The sequence below is a fragment of the Oncorhynchus masou genome, chromosome 26 (assembly GCF_036934945.1).
Source record: "Oncorhynchus masou masou isolate Uvic2021 chromosome 26, UVic_Omas_1.1, whole genome shotgun sequence".
Classification (NCBI taxonomy): domain Eukaryota; kingdom Metazoa; phylum Chordata; class Actinopteri; order Salmoniformes; family Salmonidae; genus Oncorhynchus; species Oncorhynchus masou.
The window spans coordinates 4258192-4278744 of NC_088237.1; the positions used below are offsets into that span (position 1 = coordinate 4258192).

Below are 20553 nucleotides of genomic sequence, written 5' to 3' on the forward strand. Positions count from 1 at the left end.
ACCATTTTTTTTACTAGTGTATACGCTAATCTACGGTCCAGGGTCTAAAAACCATTCTCCCTACCTCTTGCCTTACTGCCACTGTGGATTGGGGTATTGAGAACCTGGTTTGCGAGGCGGAACGCTCCCAGCCTGGACCTGAAGGGGACCTGGCTAACCGGCTGTTTGTTCTGAACCCAGTCCGTCCCGGGTTCTGGAATGTGCTCATTCCTCCAGGCTGTCCTGTCATCCAGGGTCCCATCGTACACTAGCCTTCCTTCGACAACGTTTTTGGTGGCCCACAATGGTCCCTGACTTCTCTGTCTTTGTCACCACATGCACTGTATGTGCTCAAAACAAGACAGCAATCTCCTTCTGGCCTCCTGCAGCCACTACCGGTTCCTCATCGTCCCTGGTCTCATATATCTCTGGACTTTGTCACTGGGCTCCCTCCGTTTGATGGCAACACTGTCATTCTAACGGGAGTCGACTGGTTCTCCAAGGCCACCCATTTCATCCCTCTCCCCAAACTACATTCTGTCAAGGAGATGGCCCAGCGTATGGTGCAGCATGTCTTCCGGATCCATGGACTCCCGGTAGACATGGTCTCCGATCGGGATTCTCGTCTCAGAAGGCATTCTGCACCCTTATTGGGTCGTCGGCCAGCCTGTCATCCGGATTTCATCCCCAAACTAACAGTCAGTCGGAGCGAGCAAACCAAGACCTGGAGACCACCTTAAGGTGCCTGGTCTCAACCAACCCCACTTCGTGGAGCCGTCAACTGGTCCTGCCATGGGACTCACTCCTTTCGAGTGCTCCATGGGGTGTCAGCCTCCACTCTTCCCTGAACAAGAGCAGGAGGTCAGCGTACCTTCGGCCCAGATGTTTGTCCACCGCTGTCGATGTACCTGGAGAAGAGGCAGGGCAGCTATTCTCAAGACCAACTCCAGATATCGTCGACAAGCGGACCGTCGCCGGACCCCAGCTCCCCGCTACCGCATTGGGCAGAGGGTATGGCTTTCCACTTGGGATCTGCCCCTTCGGGTAGAGTCCCACAAGCTGTCTCCCCAGTTCATTGGTCCTTTTCCCATCTCCAGAGTTCTGAGTTCCACTGCTGTCCGTCTTGTGTCACCCCGTATCCTCCGTATTCACCCTACCTCTGACTTCCGGCGCCGACAGAGATGGCCGCCTCGCTTCGCATTCCTATTTTTTTTACGTGTGTATTTATTACATTGTTACCCCAGGTGATCTTAGGTTCCATTACATACAGTCGGGATGAACTACTGAATATAAGAGCAACATCATCTCACCATCATTACGACTTTCCTGAAGCGGATCCTGTGTTCTGTCTTCCACCCAGGACAACGGATCGGATACCAGCTGGCGACCCAAAACAACGACGCCGTAAAAGGGGCAAAGAAAGCGGTCTTCTGGTCAGGCTTCCGGGACGGGCACATCGCACACCGCTCCCTAGCATACTACTCGCCAATGTCCAGTCACTTGACAACAAGGTTGAAGAAATCCGAGCAAGGGTATCATTCCAGAGAGACATCAGAGACTGTAACGTTCTTTGCTTCACGGAAACATGGCTCACTCGAGAGACTCTATTGGAGTCGGTGCAGCCAGCTGGTTTCTTCCCGCATCGCGCCGACAGAAACAAGCATCTTTCTGGTAAGAAGAGGGGCGGGGGGATATGCCTTATGATTAATGAGACGTGGTGTGATCATAACAACACACAGGAACTCAAGTCCTTCTGTTCACCTGACTTAGAATTCCTCACAATCAAATGTCGACCCAAGCAGACACATCGATGGCCCTGAACAAACTTTATTTGACTCTATGTAAACTGGAAACCACATATCCTGAGGCTGCATTCATTGTAGCTGGGTATTTTAACAAGGCTAATCTAAAAACAAGACTCCCTAAATTCTATCAGTATATCGATTGCGCAACCAGGGCTGGTAAAACCCTGGATAATTGTTATTCTAACTTCCGCGACGCATATCCCCCGCCCTCCTTTCGGAAAAACTGACCACGACTCCATTTTGTTGCTTCCAGCCTACAGACAGAGACACACAGAGACACACATACACAGAGACACACATACACAGAGACACACATACACAGAGACACACATACACAGAGACACACACACACAGAGACACACACACACAGAGACACACACACACAGAGACACACACACACACAGACACACACACACTAACCCCCATTCCCTTGTATAACTTTGTTAGTCTAATGCCTGGTGTTAGTCTAATGGCTGGGATGCCAGTGAGATGTTCAATTCGAAGATGTACAGAGTCAACTCCACCTATGGGTTCCTTTCCATGTACATGGGAGCAGCCTCCCCTAGTAATGTATTATTTGCATCTACAAGCACCCCATTTCCAACCAGAATACCTGTATTTATACTGGTATGCCTTACAGATAAGACCATGTCAATTTTCTCTCCTTCTCATGAATGAGACCGAGGACAACCCCCCAGTACCACCACCTTGTCTCACTGAAGAATGATGAATGCAAAACTAAGCAGTACAATTACAGTACCATGTTCTAAGATAGAGAGTCGACATTAATGAGTTGTGCTGAGAGCAGGGGGTTCACGAGAGGAATGACAGACATATACTAATACATGATCACATACAAACGTAACAGAGTTAATTAAGAATGTACCTTTCAGCTTCAATGGGAACCAAACCTTTAAAACTAACCTGCTCCACAAGCTAGCTTGAAATGTTGAGGATAGAGCCATCCAATTGGTACCTTTTGGGTAGCTCAAACTGTTGGTATGTTGTCAAGGAGGATGGTGTTGTGACGTTAGCACCATTAATGCAATGACGATTATTGTATCAAATAATTACATACCACATAAAATTATTGCGCGATTAAATTACTCATGTAACAATAAACTCATTAGCAATCTTGGGGCACCACGGAAAAAGTTTGTTTAATTAGTTACCGTTTCCCAAATTAACTCTACAGATATAAATATATCGTTATCATTTTAGTCATCCATTTTTAATCATTATTACCTCATCAGTCTCATTCTGAACATCATTGACTTCCATCCATTAATTATCAATATCACCTCATCAGTCTCATTCTGAACATCATTGACTTCCATCCATTAATTATAATTTACCTCATCAGTCTCATTCTGAACGTTGTTGACTTCCATCCATGAATTATCATTATTACCTCATCAATCTAATTTTGAACATCATTGACTTCCATTCATTATCATTATTACCTCATCGTAGTATCCTAGAAATCTGCACAAACCCTAGTCTCCATGATGAATCAGCAATACACAAATTGGATTATTTATTTATTTACTAACTAAATAATCACACAGAAATACATAAACACACACAGTACAGTCGTGGCCAAAAGTTTTGAGAATGACACAATGTCACGCCCTGACCTTAGAGATCCTTTTTATGTCTCCGTTTTGGTTTGGTCAGGGCGTGAGTTGGGGTGGGCATTCTATGTTTTGTGTTTCTATGATTTTCTATTTCTATGTTTTGGCCAAGGATGGTTCTCAATCAGGGATAGCTGTCTATTGTTGTCTCTGATTGGGAACCATGCTTAGGTACCCTTTTTCCCACCTGTGTTTGTGGGAAGTTGACTGTTGTTTAGGGCAAATAGCCGTTGAGCTTCTTGGTTTGTTTTTGTAGTGTTTATTGTTTTGTTCGGCGTCATTTTGATTTAATAAAGAAAATGTACACACAACACGTTACACATTGGTCCTCATTTTTTAACAGCCGTTTAAATACAAATATTAATTTTCACAAAGTTTTCTGATTAAGTGTCTTTAGATATTTTTGTCAGATGTTACTATGGAATAGTGAAGTATAATTACAAGCATTTCATAAGTGTCAAAGGCTTTTATTGACAATTACATGAAGTTGATGCAAAGAGTCAATATTTGCAGTGTTGAGCCTTCTTTTTCAAGACCTCTGCAATCTGCCCTGGCATGTTGTCAATTAACTTCTGGACCACGTCCTGACTGATGGCAGCCCATTCTTGCATAATCAATGCTTGGGAGTTTGTCCGAATTTGTGGGTTTTTGTTTGTCCACCCGCCTCTTGAGGATTGACCACAAGTTCTCAAAGGGATTAAGGTCTGGGGAGTTTCCTGGCCATAGACCCAAAATATCGATGTTTTGTTCCCCGAGCCACTTAGTTATCACTTTTGCCTTATGGCAAGGTGCTCCATCATGCTGGAAAAGGCATTGTTCATCACCAAACTGTTGGTTGGGAGAAGTTGCTCTCGGAGGATGTGTTGGTACCATTCTTTATTCATGGCTGTGTTCTTCTGCAAAATTGTGAGTGAGCCCACTCCCTTGGCTGAAAAACAACCCCACACATGAATGGTCTCATGATGCTTTACTGTTGGCATGACACAGGACTGATGGTAGCGCGCACCTAGTCTTCTCCGGACAAGCTTTTTTCCGGATGCCCCAAACAATCGGAAAGGGGATTCATCAGAGAAAATGACTTCACCCCAGTCCTCAGCAGTCCAATCACTGTACCTTTTGCAGAATATCAGTCTGTCCCTGATGTTTTTCCTGTAGAGAAGTGGCTTCTTTGCTGCCCTTCTTGACACCAGGCGATCCTCCAAAATTCTTCACCTCACTGTGCGTGCACTCACACTTGCCTGCTGCTATTCCTGAGCAAGCTCTTTACTGGTGGTGCCCCGATCCCGCAGCTGAATCAACTTTAGGAGACGGTCCTGGTGCTTGCTGGACTTTCTTGGGCGCCCTGAAGCCTTCTTCACAACAATGCAATGATACGTCCCTATTGGACTAACCCGATATGACGGCTTGTTAGACAATGATACGTCCCTACTGGACGTACCCGATATGACGGCTTGTTCGACAATGATACGTCACTACTGGACTAACCCAATATGATGGCTTGTTAGACAATGATACGTCCCTATTGGACTAACCCGATATGACGGCTTGTTAGACAATGATACGTCCCTATTGGACTAACCCGATATGACGGCTTGTTAGACAATAAAAGGGGAGGGAGGGAGAAAGAGCAGGAGATGAACAGACAAAGGAATTCAACTATCGCACATACAGTTGAATAATACGCTCATTGTAAATATGGATATTTCTACAAAATAAATTATCCTCTTTTTTTGCTGTGCTATTGAGTATCATTTTGGCATTGAGTATCGTGAGACTAAACCTGGTATTACCTAGTCCAATTCTGGTATCGTGACAGCACTATTGTAATGTGAGAGTGTGTTTTTGTATCTGACCTGTAGCAGTAAGGTACTCACGTGTGTGTGTGTGTGTGTTAGCTACCTGTAGCAGTGAGGTGCTGTTCTCGCGGGGCAGTCCTCTGTGTGTGTCCAATCTAGCCCCTTGGAGGAGAAACAGGGCTCTGGTGTCTGGGTCTCCCCACACCTCAGCCTCCTGTAGACCCTCCTTCAACAGCTTGGTGGCCTCCACACTGCTGTCCATACCTACGCGCACGCACACACACACATACACACACAGGATAGTGTAAGACACGCACATACCTAAATGTAACTTGTCCCGCCTTTTTTAAGATACATATAAGCATTCGGAAAGTTTTCAGACCCCAGACTTTTCCCACATTTTGTTACGTCATTCCCCCCCCCCCCCATCAACCTTTACACAATAACCCATAATAACAAAGCAAAAACTGGTTTGTAGAAATGTTTGCAAATGTATAAAAATACAAGACTGAATGTAATTCAGACCCTTTACTCAGTACTTTGTTGAAGCACCTTTGGCAGTGATTACAGCCTTGAGTCTTCTTGGGTATGACGCTACAAGCTTGACACACCTGTATTTGGGGAGTTTCTCCCATTCTCCGCTGTTGATCCTCTCAAGCTCTGTCAGGTTGGATGAGGAGCGTCGCTGCACCACCATGCTTCACTGTAGGGATGGTGCCAAGTTTCCTCAAGAAGTGACGCTTGCCATTCAGGCCAAAGAGTTCACACTTGGTTTCATCAGACCAGAGAAAATTGTTTCTCATGGTCTGAGTCCTTTAGGGTCCTTTTGGCAAACACCAAGTGGGTTGTCATGTGCCTTTTACTGAGGAGTGACTTCCATCTGGTCACGCTACCATAAAGGCCTGATTGGTGAAGTGCTGCAGCGTTGGTTGACCTTCTGGAAGGTTCTCCACAGAGGAACTTGGGTTCTTGGTCACCTCCCTGACCAAGGCCCTTCTCCCCAATTGCTCAGTTTGGCCCGGCGGCCAGCTCTACGAAGAGTCTTGGTGGTTCCAAACTTCTTCCATTTAAGAATGATGGAGGCCACAGTGTTCTTCTGGACCTTCAATGCTGCATAAATGTTTTGGTACCCTTCCCCAGATCTGTGCCTCGACACAATCCTGTCTCTGAGCTCTACGGACAATTCCTTTGACCTCATGGCTTGGTTTTTGCTCTGCACTGTCAACTGTGGGACCTTATATAGACAGGTGTGTGCCTTTCCAAATCATGTCCAATCAATTAAATTTACTACAGATGGACTCCAATCAAGTTGTAGAAACATCTCAAGGATGATCAATGGAAACAGGATGCACCTGAGCTCAATTTCTAGACTCATAGCAAATGGTCTGAATACTTACGTAAATATGTTTTTTATAGTTTTAATGTAAACATTCGTTTTTGCTTTGTAATTATGGGGTATTGTGTAAAGGTTGATGAGGGGGAAACATTATGTAATCCACTTTAGAATAAAGCTGTAATGTAACAAAATGTGGAAAAGGTGAAGGGATCTGAATACTTTCCGAATGCATTGTATTTAGGGGGAAATGTACCATACACATACAGAGCAACAATAGAATAAAATAAAGAGTTGGAGTGTAAAGTCAATATGAGGTGCAGGGCTTGACATTCACTTTTTTAGCCACTTGTCTTTTGGACAAGTAGGACTGATTTTTTTCTTGCCTGAAAGCTCAAGTCAATTGTCCCGCCCAAAAAAATGGTCTAACACCAATGGACCAAAAAGGTGTTGTATGATGCAAGAAACCACTTCACAAAATAGCATTCATTATTATCACTGGCATTGATAATGGAAGGCTGCTGGTCCCTGGTAATATGTAATATATCTCCTGCCGTTGTGGCCCTGAGAAAGACACTCCCCACAAAGTTAAATACTACAGTAATAGGTTACTGTATCAAACACGTGTGGTCGTCAACTCTCCATCTGAAGAGCTACTGGGTGTCCAACCTTTTAACCCAACCCTGCTCAAACACACCCGTCAGCTTATCAAGGTGCTGTTGAGCAGCTCATTTTTTACAATGTGGTGTGTTTGAGCAGGACTGGAGCAAAAGCCTGCACACCCAGTATCTCTCCTAGAGGATGGTTGGCCACCCTGCAACATTACAATTACAACCAAATACTTTTGTTTTTATAAAATAATTCCCTCATTCAATGAATCAGGGATTAAATGGCCACAGTGGGCGAGGTAGCTAACTAAGATATTGATCTATTTGTAAGGCTAAAATATTCAGTGTTCAGGGGAGATGATGACAGCATAGGAGTTCGGCTACTTCTCAATTAGGCTATTCTAATAATATTATTTTAGCTTTGTCAGAATTACATGGCCAGTATTGAATGGAGGAGAATCCTAGACAATTTTGGGCACTTGAGAGACGGTTTTAAAACCGGAGTATGCAGCATTGGCTTCATCAACTGTGCAACCATATCAACTGTGTGCTTGCCATTTGGGGTTGTACTTCAACACACGTATCAACTGTGTGTTGGCCATTTGCGGTTGTACACGCGTGCCGGTGGAAAGTTATCAATTACAACCAAATACTTTTGTTTTTATAAAATAATTCCCTCATTCAATGAATCAGGGATTAAATAGTCACAGTGGGCGAGGTAGCTAACTAAGATATTGATCTATTTGTAAGGCTAAAATATTCAGTGTTCAGGGGAGATGATGACAGCATAGGAGTTCGGCTACTTCTCAATTAGGCTATTCTAATAATATTATTTTAGCTTTGTCAGAATTACATGGCCAGTATTGAATGGAGGAGAATCCTAGACAATTTTGAGCACTTGAGAGACGGTTTTAAAACCGGAGTATGCAGCATTGGCTTCATCAACTGTGCAACCATATCAACTGTGTGCTTGCCATTTGCGGTTGTACTTCAACACCCGTATCAACTGTGTGTTGGCCATTTGCAGTTGTACTTGAGCACCCGTATCAACTGTGTGTTGGCCATTTGCGGTTGTACTTGAACACCCGTATCAACTGTGTGTTGGCCATTTGCGGTTGAACTCGAACACCCGTATCAACTGTGTGTTGGCCATTTGCGGTTGAACTCGAACACCCGTATCAACTGTGTGTTGGCCATTTGCGGTTGAACTCGAACACCCGTATCAACTGTGTGTTGGCCATTTGCGGTTGTACTCGAACACCTGTATCAACTGTGTGTTGGCCATTTGCGGTTGTACTTGAACACCCGTATCAACTGTGTGTTGGCCATTTGCGGTTGTACTCGAACACCTGTATCAACTGTGTGTTGGCCATTTGCGGTTGTACTTCAACACCCGTATCAACTGTGTGTTGGCCATTTGCGGTTGTACACGCGTGCCGGTGGAAAGTTATTTTACGACATCAGACAATGACATTAATACATGCTACACGCTAAATAGTTAACCTGCACAATATGTTTTGAATTGGCTAGGCTATATCATAATTTTAATTTTACCTGCTGCACAATGTCTCTCGCTCTCTCTCTCCTCTGACAACACCCACTGACACACACGCAGTGTAGCCTAGTGGTTAGAGCAGTGTAGCCTAGAGGTTACTAGCATTGAACTAGTAACCGAAAGGTTGCAAGTTCAAATCCCCGAGCTGACAAGGTACAAAATCTGTCGTTCTGCCCCTGAACTGGCAGTTAACCCACTGTTCCTAGGCCATCATTTTAAATAAGAATTTGTTCTTAACTGACTTGCCTAGTAAAATAAAGGTTAAAAAAAAAAAAAAAAAAAAAAAGGTGATGTACACCATGACTTTTCCAGGATTGTCATTGCTGACCACAGATGTGCTATAACTGGACAAACAACTCAATAACTAGCAATGAATATCAACAAATGTACACAGGCAGCTAAGCTGGCTTTGATCTCAAAACTAATCTCGCGACTGCATGATTGAAAGACCGCTTGTGCCTGTCAATGCATGCCCACAATAATTAACACATCACATCCGGAGGACACTTTGATCCAATTCTGATCGGTGTATCCTAATTATTTGATATTGCGATTTTTGCGTGATTTTTTTCACTTGTCCATTCAGACAACTTAAATCTATAATCTGCATGTTCGCCTTTTTTTAACTTGCCCTGTGTAAGAGGACAAGCGTTAATATCAACACATACACACAAGTACCTGGGTAGATGGCAGTGCCAGGGATGTGTGCGACCAGACTGCGTACCACAGCCAGTCTACAGCGGAGCCACAGAGCCCGTTCCATCCTCTCTCTGGCCTCTACTACCTGGGGACAGTCACCTGGCTGTGGACTGGGGGCATGGTGCTCAGCCTCCCTCATACCGCCCTGGGGAGGGTATTCACACACACACACACACACACACACACACACACACACACACACACACACACACACACACACACACACACACACACACACACACACACACACACACACACACACACACACACACACACACACACACACACACTTTTGAGTCATGACATAAACCAAAATAAAATTACTTTCTTTTTGTTAGTCAAAAGACAATTCTGAAAACTCTAGCTATGCAAAAAGCATTTTGTGGTACAGTTAAGAGAGGTAATTACAAGGTGATTGTAGGTACCTGTTCACTCTTAGGTCTGGACTGTCTTCTGAGGGAGGAGGAGAGGGGTCTGTGGACAGGGGAGGGGCTTCCCCTCAGAGTGATGGGAGAGTTCTGGAGCAGACTCATAGCAGACACTGCCATGTCAGCACTGCAAAGAATAAACAGACAGAATTTTGATAGATGGGTGGATGGATGGAGGAATGTATGGATGAATACAAACACATTTATACACAGGATACAGTCCTTTACATCACCTGTAAGCGGTTTTGCCTTGCTGCAGGTAGAGGTTAGACAGTAGCAGGTAGGTGTCTATAGCCAGCTCCAGTTCCTCAGGGTCAGAGTGGAGCTGAGAGGAAAGACAGAGCTGCAGCTGGGGGCTCAGGAGACGACACACCTCTCTTAGCAGTAACGCCTACAGGAGAGAAGAGAGGTTAAGAAAATGCAAGTTATACTTTAGCATTTTAACAGATGCTCTTTTCCACAGTGACTTCAGGCTGAATCAATCAGATATGCCATTTTTAAGAGTAAACATTTAAAAATGACTTTAAAAAACATGACTAGTGGATGGTTTGGTGGATGTCACCTAATGTAGAGTGCAAAAGGTTCTAAAATAATGAAAAGGAAAAATCCAAGAAGGCAGAGATGCAAATATATGCTTCAATTAATCCATCTTCGGAAGAATACAAAAAAGGTGAAAGTGCTAAACAAATGTCACCTAATGACTTTCTATTTCACCTAATGTACACTCTACAGAGAGACACACACCTTGAATTTGCTGAGGGTGAGCTTGTCTTTCTGGGGGTCAATGTGCAGTCCTTTGGGCTCCCTGGTCTTCCTGGTAGGAGAGCCACTGTGTGATTTGTCACTGTCACTATCCCTCTCTCCCGGGGGAGAGTTGGGGATACCTGGGGTACTGGATGTCCTCCTCACAACACTGCAACGCACCGCCCCATCTGAGATATCTGGAGAATATCAACAAACAATATTATACAGTCCTACTGTGCATCACTCTGCCATAGCTGTTCAGAACTGTTAGTCAAAAGTCTTGAATCTCCTTCATGTCCCTGACTAGCAGTGGGATGTGAACAAGATATACACAAACAAACATTAGGGGGGAAATGTCCACAAGTTCATTCTAATGAAAATATACTGATGAAAGAGTTAAGTGGAATGATTTTCTGAACTCTTGATTTATCTGTATTGTATTGTCATTTATTTGTATATACACTGAACAAAAATATAAACTCAACATGTAAAGTGTTGGTAACATGTTTCATGAGCTGAACTAAAAGGTCCCTGAAATTTTCCACCCAAACAAAAAGCTAATTTCTCAGGTTTTGTGCACAAATTTGTTTAATCCCTGTTAGTGAACAGTTCTCCTTTGCTAAAATAATCCATCCACCTGACAGGTGTGGCATATCAAGAAGCTGATTAAACAGCATGATCATTACACAGGTGCACCTTGTGCTGGGGACAACAAAAGGCCACACTAAAATGTGCACACAACAATACAACAGATGTCTCACTTTTTGAGGTAGTGTGCAATTGGCATGCTGACTGCAGGAATGGCCACCAGAGCTGTTGCCAGAGAATTTAATGTTAATTTCTCTACTATAGCCGTCTCCAATGTTGTTTTAGAGAATTTGGCTGTTCGTCCAACTGGCCTCACAACCGCAGACCACGTGTAACCACGCCAGCCCAGGATCTCCTCATCCGGCTTCTTCACCTGCGGGATCATCTGAGACCAGCCACCTGGACAGCTGATGAAACTGTGGGTTTGCAAAACTGAAGAATTTCTGCACAAACTGTCAGAAACTCTCAGCTGTGTGCTCATCGTCCTCACCAGAGTCTTGACCTGACTGCAGTTTGGCTTCATAGCCGACTTAAATGGGCAAATACTCACTTTTGATGGCCACTGGCATACTGGAGAAGTGTGCTCTCCACAGATTAATCTCAGTTTCAACTGTATCGAGCAGATAACGTGTATAGCGTTGTGTGGGCGAGCGGTTTGCTGATGTTAACTTTGTGAAAAGAGTGCCCTATGGTGGCGGTGGGGTTATGGTATAAGCAGGCATAAACTACGGACAACGAACACAATTGTATTTTATCGATGGCAATTTCAATGCACAGAGATACCGTGATGAGATCCTGATGCCCATGCCATTCATCTGCCGCCCTCACTTCATGTTTCAGCATGAAATCCAGAGAGTAGAGCCTAATTAAATTATTTAAATTGTATGATTTCCTTCTACGAACTGTAACTCAGTAAAATCTTAGAAATTGTTGCAATTATATTTCTGTTCACTGTATAGATAGGTATAGTGTAAATGTTGTTTATTGATGTGTTCATGCAGGGCTAATCTTCAAGAGACTGTGGTCTTAGCATACTTCACTCCCTGCTTAAACGAAGGTTAAAAAAATAAATCTGGAGGAAAAAACATCTGTTAGAGTACTATATTGTTACCTTGAGGTTCAGGCAGGGAGTGTATGGTGGAGCTGAGGGCCAGTATGAGCTGTACTCTGGCCAGGGTGAGACGCCTGCTCAGTCTGGAGCCATACAGAACACTGGCTTCTGTGCCCAGGCGACGGTTCACTAAGTCCTCCAGGGCCTGAACATAGGATACAGATAAACAATTGGGAGAGCAAAATTGCAAGATTATGTTATAATGCTGTAATTACATGGTTGTTTCATGCAACAGAACAAGGGGTTGTTAGAACGCTCATCTGTGTGTGTTCTACTAAGGATGGGCCTCTGGAAGATTTACCATGTCTTTGGGTGATACCGCATTCCAGAGCATGAGTTAATGTTTCTGTTCTATATGGTACCAGGGAGACATGACTCCAGGGCCAGACCCTGGTCTATACAATTAAGGATAACTGTTTTTACAGCAGATACTGCCTGCTGTGAATTATAAGTATCTTTCATACAAATCTTAACCTTGTGACCCATTCTATATAACTGTTGTGTGTCATGTAGACTGAAGGAGGATGGACTTTACTATACATTTCTGTGGCTCAAACCAGCTGGTTGAGTTCTCAGTGATCCCCTCCAGGGGTGATATAAATGTCTGTAGCTCAAACCAGCTGGTTGAGTTCTCAGTGATCACCTCCAGGGGTGATATAAAAGTCTGTGGCTCAAACCAGCTGGTTGAGTTCTCAGTGATCACCTCCAGGGGTGATATAAAAGTCTGTGGCTCAAACCAGCTGGTTGAGTTCTCAGTGATCACCTCCAGGGGTGATATAAAATGCTGTGACTCAAACCAGCTGGTTGAGTTCTCAGTGATCACCTCCAGCGGTGATTACCGACCAGCTCCATTACTGTAGTAATTAAATAATAACGTTTGATGGTTTTGAAGAAATCTAAGAGTCTCTCCTTTTGATTACAATAATTCCACCACACAATCAAACATACACTAGTCAGATACACACACACACACTACCATCAGATACATACACTACAATAAGATACTCACTAAAATCAGATACATACACTACCATCAGGGGTTAAATTTGGCCGGGTCCCACCGGGGCTGAGACCTCCTATGATCCAAATGAGAGCCATGCGGAGCAGAGACGTGGTACTTTTGATTTTTGCGAATTTTGAATTATCTAATGAAAGATTGTTTTCCACATTTACTTTTCCTCAGCCAACAATGTGAGAAAGTAACAGCAACCCCATAGTGGAATAGTTTACCTATTCAATTGGCCAGCTTGTCGCATTCTGTGCGAGAAAATAATATCCCGCACAGAGAAAGAAACATGCATGCCCAGTCATTGTCCAATATTCTTAATGCAATAGTGGTGAAACACACCTTTTGAAATCCGTTTTGATGGCCACTGTTAAAAGAGGAGGGTCACAGGGCTTTCAATTGTTAAATCTCAAAATGTGTGAACTGCATCATTTTAGAACCAGAGTTTTTAGCAGCGGCATGGTTTATGTGCGTCAGCGCTGACCATTGGCGAGACTGGGGCTAAATATGCCACGGGTCAGGTGTAACAGGTAGGCCTTCATTATATTCACAGTCCACAATCCTTGGCTGAGTGCCAGTGGACTGTTTTTTGCAGATACAAAAATGTGTAATGGGGTGTAATGATTCACCAAACCCACGGTTCGGTACGTATTGCGGTTTTGGGGCAACCGTTCGATTCAGTTTCAGTACAGCAGGAAAATGAAATGCCAACAGTTACTGTAGTTATTTTCTGTTTATTTAAGAAAATACAAAGTGTTGGTATTCCTGAATCTAACATATAAGTTATTATATGTAAGTCATATAATGCCTGATGAGAGGATAAAATGTAAAAAAACAGGAATACCAACACTATTTTCTTACATTAAAACACACGATTACTCATCAACAACACAAAAATTAAGTGAAATATGCATGTGAAATAAATTTGTAAACATGGCTCAGACATTGTATCGGCCTATCCTGTAATGTTTTCATACAAAGAGAAAAAGATGTGGACTTGTGTGACTCTCTTAAAGAGGGTGGGTCTGTAACACTGTACTTCTCATCTCCCACTCCGGGGTAATGTGATGGGCTGTCACTAAGTAGCTCTCTGTAGCCCTGGAGGTCCATCCATCTGTAGTGAGCGCAACACAGGTTGCATTGACTAATTCATTGACAACTTCAGATTTAGCTTGCTTATATAGACCGAGTACTACCTGTTTGCTGTAATGGGTGGGAGAACCAAACTATTTCTGTATGGACATTTGCTTTGTGCACAGAGACATTGTCATGCTGAAACAGGAAAGGGCCTTCCCCAAACTGTTGCCACAAAATTGGAAGCACAGAGTCGTCGAGAATGTCATTGTATGCTGCAGCGTTAAGATTTCCCTTCACTGCAAGTAAGGGGCCTAGCCCGAACCATGAAAAACAGCACCATTATTTCTCCTCCACCAAACTTTACAGTTGGCATTATGCATTTGCAAAGGTAGCGCTCTCCTGTTATCCGCCAAACCGAGATTAGTCCGTCGGACGATTCATCACTGCCCTAACCCATCTGGACAAGAGGAATACCTATGTGAGAATGCTGTTCATCGACTACAGCTCGGCATTTAACACCATAGTACCCTCCAAGCTCGTCATCAAGCTCGAGACCCTGGGTCTCAACCCCGCCCTGTGCAACTGGGTACTGGACTTCCTGACGGGCCGCCCCCAGGTGGTGAGGGTAGGCAACAACATCTCCACCCCGCTGATCCTCAACACTGGGGCCTCACAAGGGTGCGTTCTGAGCCCTCTCCTGTACTCCCTGTTCACCCACGACGGTGTGGCCACGCACGCCTCCAACTCAATCATCAAGTTTGCGGACGACACAATAGTGGTAAGCTTAATTACCAACAACGACGAGACGGCCTACAGGGAGGAGGTGAGGGCCCTCGGAGTGTGGTGCCAGGAAAATAACCTCACACTCAACGTCAACAAAACTAAGGAGATGATTGTGGAATTAAGGAAACAACAGAGGGAACACCCCCCTATCCACATCGATGGAACAGTAGTGGAGAGGGAAGTATGTTTTAAGTTCCTCGGCATACACATCACAGACAAACTGAATTGGTCCACCCACACAGACAGCATCGTGAAGAAGGCGCAGCAGCGCCTCTTCAACCTCAGGAGGCTGAAGAAATTCGGCTTGTCACCAAAAGCACTCACAAACTTCTACAGATGCACAATCGAGAGCATCCTGGCGGGCTGTATCACCGCCTGGTACGGCAACTGCTCCGCCCACAACCGTAAGGCTCTCCAGAGGGTAGTGAGGTCTGCACAACGCATCACCGGGGGCAAACTACCTGCCCTCCAGGAAACCTACACCACCCGATGTTACAAGAAGGCCATAAAGATCATCAAGGACAACAACCATGCAAGCCACTGCCTGTTCACCCCGCTATCATCCAGAAGGCGAGGTCAGTACAGGTGCATCAAAGCTGGGACTGAGAGACTGAAAAACAGCTTCTATCTCAAGGCCATCAGGCTGTTAAACAGCCACCACTAACATTGAGTGACTGCTGCCAACACACTGACTCAACTCCAGCCACTTTAATAATGGGAATTGATTGGAAATGATGTAAAATATATCACTAGCCACTTTAAACAATGCTACCTAATATAATGTTTACATACCCTACATTATTCATCTCATATGTATACGTATATACTGTACTCTATATCATCTACTGCATCTTTATGTAATACATGTATCACTAGCCACTTTAACTATGCCACTTTGTTTACATACTCATCTCATATGTATATACTGTACTCAATACCATCTACTGCATCTTTATGTAATACATGTATCACTAGCCACTTTAACTATGCCACTTTGTTTACATACTCATCTCATATGTATATACTGTACTCAATACCATCTACTGTATCTTGCCTATGCTGCTCTGTACCATCACTCATTCATATATCTTTATGTACATATTCTTTATACCCTTACACTTGTGTGTATAAGACAGTAGTTTTGGAATTGTTAGTTAGATTACTTGTTGGTTATTACTGCATTGTCGGAACTAGAAGCACAAGCATTTCGCTACACTCGCATTAACATCTGCTAACCATGTGTATGTGACAAATAAAATTGGATTTGATTTTTCCAAAGAATGCATTTCCACTGCTCCAGAGTCCAATGGCGATGGTCTTTACTTACACCACTGTAGCTGACACTAGGCATGGTGACCTTAGGCTTGTGTGCGGCTGCTCAACCATGGAAACCCATTTTATGAAGCTCCCAATGAACAGTTATTGTGCTGATGTTGCTTCCTGAGGCAGTTTGGAATAGGTAGTGAGTGTTGCAACCGAGTACAGACAATTTTTACCCGATATGCACTTCAGCACTCGTTGGTCCTATTCTGAGAGCTTTTGTGGCTTAACACTTCACGGCTGAGTCGTTGTTGCTCCTACACGTTGCCACTTCACAATAACAGCACTTACAGATGACCGGGGCAGCTCTAGCAGGGCAGAAATTTTACCAACTGACCGGTTGGAAAGGTGGCATCCTATGAAGGTGCCACGTTGAAAGTCACTGAGCTCTTCAGTAAGGCCATTCTACTGTCAATGTTTGTCTATGGCGATTACATTGCTGTGTACTTGATTGTATACACCTGTCAGCAATGGGTGTAGCTGAAATAGCCAAATCCACTAATTTGAAGGGGTGTACACATACCTTTGTATATATAGCGTATTTTATAGATACAAATAACTAAATTTCAGTGGTATAAAGTACTCAAGTAAAAAATACTTTGAAGTACTACTTAAGTATTTTTTGGGGGTATCTGTACTATACTTTATTTTCTTTTTGCCAAAAATATAAATAGTAATGTACTTTTACCCCATACATTTTCCCTGACACCCAAAAGATCATTTTGAAATTCACACACTGGTCAACCCTACTGCATCTGATCTGGCAGACTCACTAAACACAAATGCTTTGTTTGTAAATTACGTCTGATTAAAAAAAAAAAAAAATATATATATATATATATATATATATAGATCAATCTTATTGGGGGACTGAACCCAAACAAGTCGAAGCCAATTTTAAGTAAAGATGATCATTCTGGACGACCATTGATCACGTATCCCGACATTTCTAATTAACTTGTTAATATTATATCCGCCTATTCTTCACAAGAACTGAAGGCCTACAAGTCACTGGATTCCTACAACTATTTTATCTGTGGATGGGATAGCGACATCAATCACTTTGACCCACCAACACCAGCATCAGACCATGTTGTTGTGACAGCTAAGGTACTGTAAGAAACGTTAGCCAGCAAACATGAGTGGACGAGTAGTCTGCAGATAGATAGCTACAGTAGTATTCACTTGGATAGTTATTCTTGAAGCTCTATCTAAATTTAGACTGTATTTCATCGTGCCAAATGAAAAACAGCTTTGAAATAAAGCATGTTATGTCCAGGTACTGAGCTATATGATAATCATAATGTGGTGGCTAGGGGGGCTTGTTGTTTGTTCTTGTTGCTGTTTTAGCTAGCTAGCCACTTTACATTTTTCTTTAGGAAGCACACACATACCGTCATGGCCAAAAGTTTTGAGAATAACACAAATATGAATTTTCACAAAGTCTGATGCCTCAGTTTGTATGATGGCAATTTGCATATACTCCAGAATGTTATGAAGAGTGATCAGATGAATTGCAATTAATTGCAAAGTCCCTCTTTGGCATGCAAATGAACTAAATACACAAAAATATTTCCATTGCATTTCAGCCCTGCCATAAAAGGACAGCTGCCATCATGTCAGTGATTCTCTCATTAACACAGGTGTGAGTGTTGACGAGGACAAGGCTGGAGATCACTCTGTCATGCTGATTGAGTTTGAATAACAGACTGGAAGCTTCAAAAGGAGGGTGGTGCTTGGAATCATTGTTCTTCCTCTGTCAACCATGGTTACCTGCAAGGAAACATGTGCCGTCATCATTGCTTTTTTGCACAAAAAGGGCTTCACAGGCAAGGATATTGCTGCCAGTAAGATTGCATCTAAATCAACCATTTATCGGATCATCAAGAACTTCAAGGAGAGCGGTTAAATTGTTGTGAAGAAGGCTTCAGGGCGCCCAAGAAAGTCCAGCAAGCACCAGGACCGTCTCCTAAAGTTGATTCAGCTGCGGGATCGTGGCACCACCAGTCAAGAGCTTGCTCAGGAATAGCAGCAGGCAAGTGTGAGTGCACGCACAGTGAGGTGAAGAATTTTGGAGGATGGCCTGGTGTCAAGAAGCGCAGCAAAGAAGCCACTTCTCTACAGGAAAAACATCAGGGACGGATTGATATTCTGCAAAAGGTACTGGGATTGGACTGCTGAGGACTGGGGTGAAGTCATTTTCTCTGATGAATCCCCTTTCCGATTGTTTGGGGCATCCGGAAAAAGCTTGTCCGGAGAAGACAAGGTGAGCGCTACCATCAGTCCTGTGTCATGCCAACAGTAAAGCATCCTGAGACCATTCATGTGTGGGGTTGCTTCTCAGCCAAGGGAGTGGGCTCACTCACAATTTTGCCGAAGAACACAGCCATGAAAAAAGAATGGTACCAACACATCCTCCGAGAGCAACTTCTCCCAACCGTCCAGGAACAGTTTGGTGACGAACAATGCCTTTTCCAGCATGATGGAGCACCTTGCCATAAGGCAAAAGTGATAACTATGTGGCTCGGGGAACAAAACATCAATATTTTGGGTCCATTGCCAGGAAACTCCCCAGACCCTAATCCCATCCCTAATCCCTTCATGTAATTGTCAACAAAAGCCTTTGACACTTATGAAATGCTTGTAATTATACTTCAGTATTCCATTGTAACATCTGACAAAAATATCTAAAGACACTGAAGCAGCAAACCTTGTGGAAATTAATATTTGTGTCATTCTCAAAACTTTTGGCCACGACTGTACACACACACACAAAACACTCCTTTGTACCTCGTAAACTAGGTCTATTCCAAATAATCTTGAATGTTAGTTATTGTTACTCCTGCTCCCACGTCCCGCTCCCTGGAGCTCGAGTGCGCCAGGCTGCCCATCATTACGCACACATGTCACCTGCGTTACGCGCATCAGCGCTTCATTGGACTCACCTGTGCACCTTCACGTTTTGATTGCCTTCCCTATATTGGTTTGTTCCATCCCCGTGTCAGCATTGATGTCGTTATTTATTAAATGTTTGCTCCCTGTTTTTGCTTCTCGTCTCCCAGCGTCTGTACTTACAGAATGCTGACACCACAATGTGAAGCATCAAATTCTGTTTTTTGTTTTTGTTTGTGACGTCGGGTCCGGGTGCCGCTGCTGATAGAACCGGGGGTACCTCAGCTGGCTCATCGGGCTTCCACGCCTAAGCTGGCTCGAGAAGTTTTCTTGCCTCGGTTGGCTCCCACACCACATCATGCCTTAGCCGGCTCGTCGGGCTCCCACGCCTCAGCCGGCCCATCGGGCTCGCCCACATGGGACGCCGGGGGGGGTACTGTCACGCCTGCTCCTGGTGCTTGGGGGTACCAGGCTGCCCATCATTCCGCACACCGCATCAGCGCTTCATTGGACTCATCTGTACCCCTTCAAACTTTAGATTGCCTTCCCTATATCTGCCTGTTCCTCTGTTTCATCCCCTTGTCAGCATTGATGTCGTTATTTTTCCCCCTGTCCAATTACAGGCCTCTCTCGTCTTTTTAAGTGGGAGAACTTGCACAATTGGTGGCTGACTAAATACTTTTTTGCCCCACTGCATTAGTCCCAGGCCTAGATTACTTATGAATCCATGGCAAAAATGCCCTGGATGCAATCAAGAAACACTGTTAAGCGTCACAGAAGTCCCCAGATCGTCTTTTGCCAAGCCATCCACTCCAGCTCCTGATCTGACGAAAGCTAGCTCACAAAACGACTGGAGCCTCTATCCAACACAGGCATCCAGTAAATCCAACAGACCACCCTTTTTAACTATACATTTTTGTAAAGTAAGTAAAAGTATGTTTGTTCAAAATAAATGTTATCTTCAAATATAAAAAATAAAGTTTAAACTCGACACCAACGATAGTGTCCGTCTCTCTCCTCACTCTCGACCTGAATCACCCGCGCAGACTCCCATACCCCCACAAACCCAAAGTCCCTGGATTGGCCCAAAATGTAAAAAGCCTTATGATTGGCTAATCTAGCCAGGTCACCAAGCTTACATGCACAGTTCACATGCACGGGAGAGAAAAATAATTAATTAACATTACAGAATTCA

At 43.9% G+C, this 20553-nt stretch overlaps 1 protein-coding gene across 1 annotated transcript in view; it reads right to left on the reverse strand.

Moving 5' to 3' along the window:
* cfap54 (cilia and flagella associated protein 54) overlaps positions 1 to 20553 on the reverse strand; it is a 126473-nt gene that overhangs the window by 16322 nt on the left and 89598 nt on the right. Inside the window, exons 48-53 of the mRNA XM_064938156.1 lie at positions 12281 to 12425; positions 10582 to 10778; positions 10071 to 10228; positions 9835 to 9964; positions 9389 to 9554; positions 5318 to 5478 (exon numbers count right to left, since the gene is read on the reverse strand). Coding sequence (XP_064794228.1) covers positions 5318 to 5478; positions 9389 to 9554; positions 9835 to 9964; positions 10071 to 10228; positions 10582 to 10778; positions 12281 to 12425 — 957 coding nt within the window. The remainder of the gene's footprint in view (positions 1 to 5317; positions 5479 to 9388; positions 9555 to 9834; positions 9965 to 10070; positions 10229 to 10581; positions 10779 to 12280; positions 12426 to 20553) is intronic.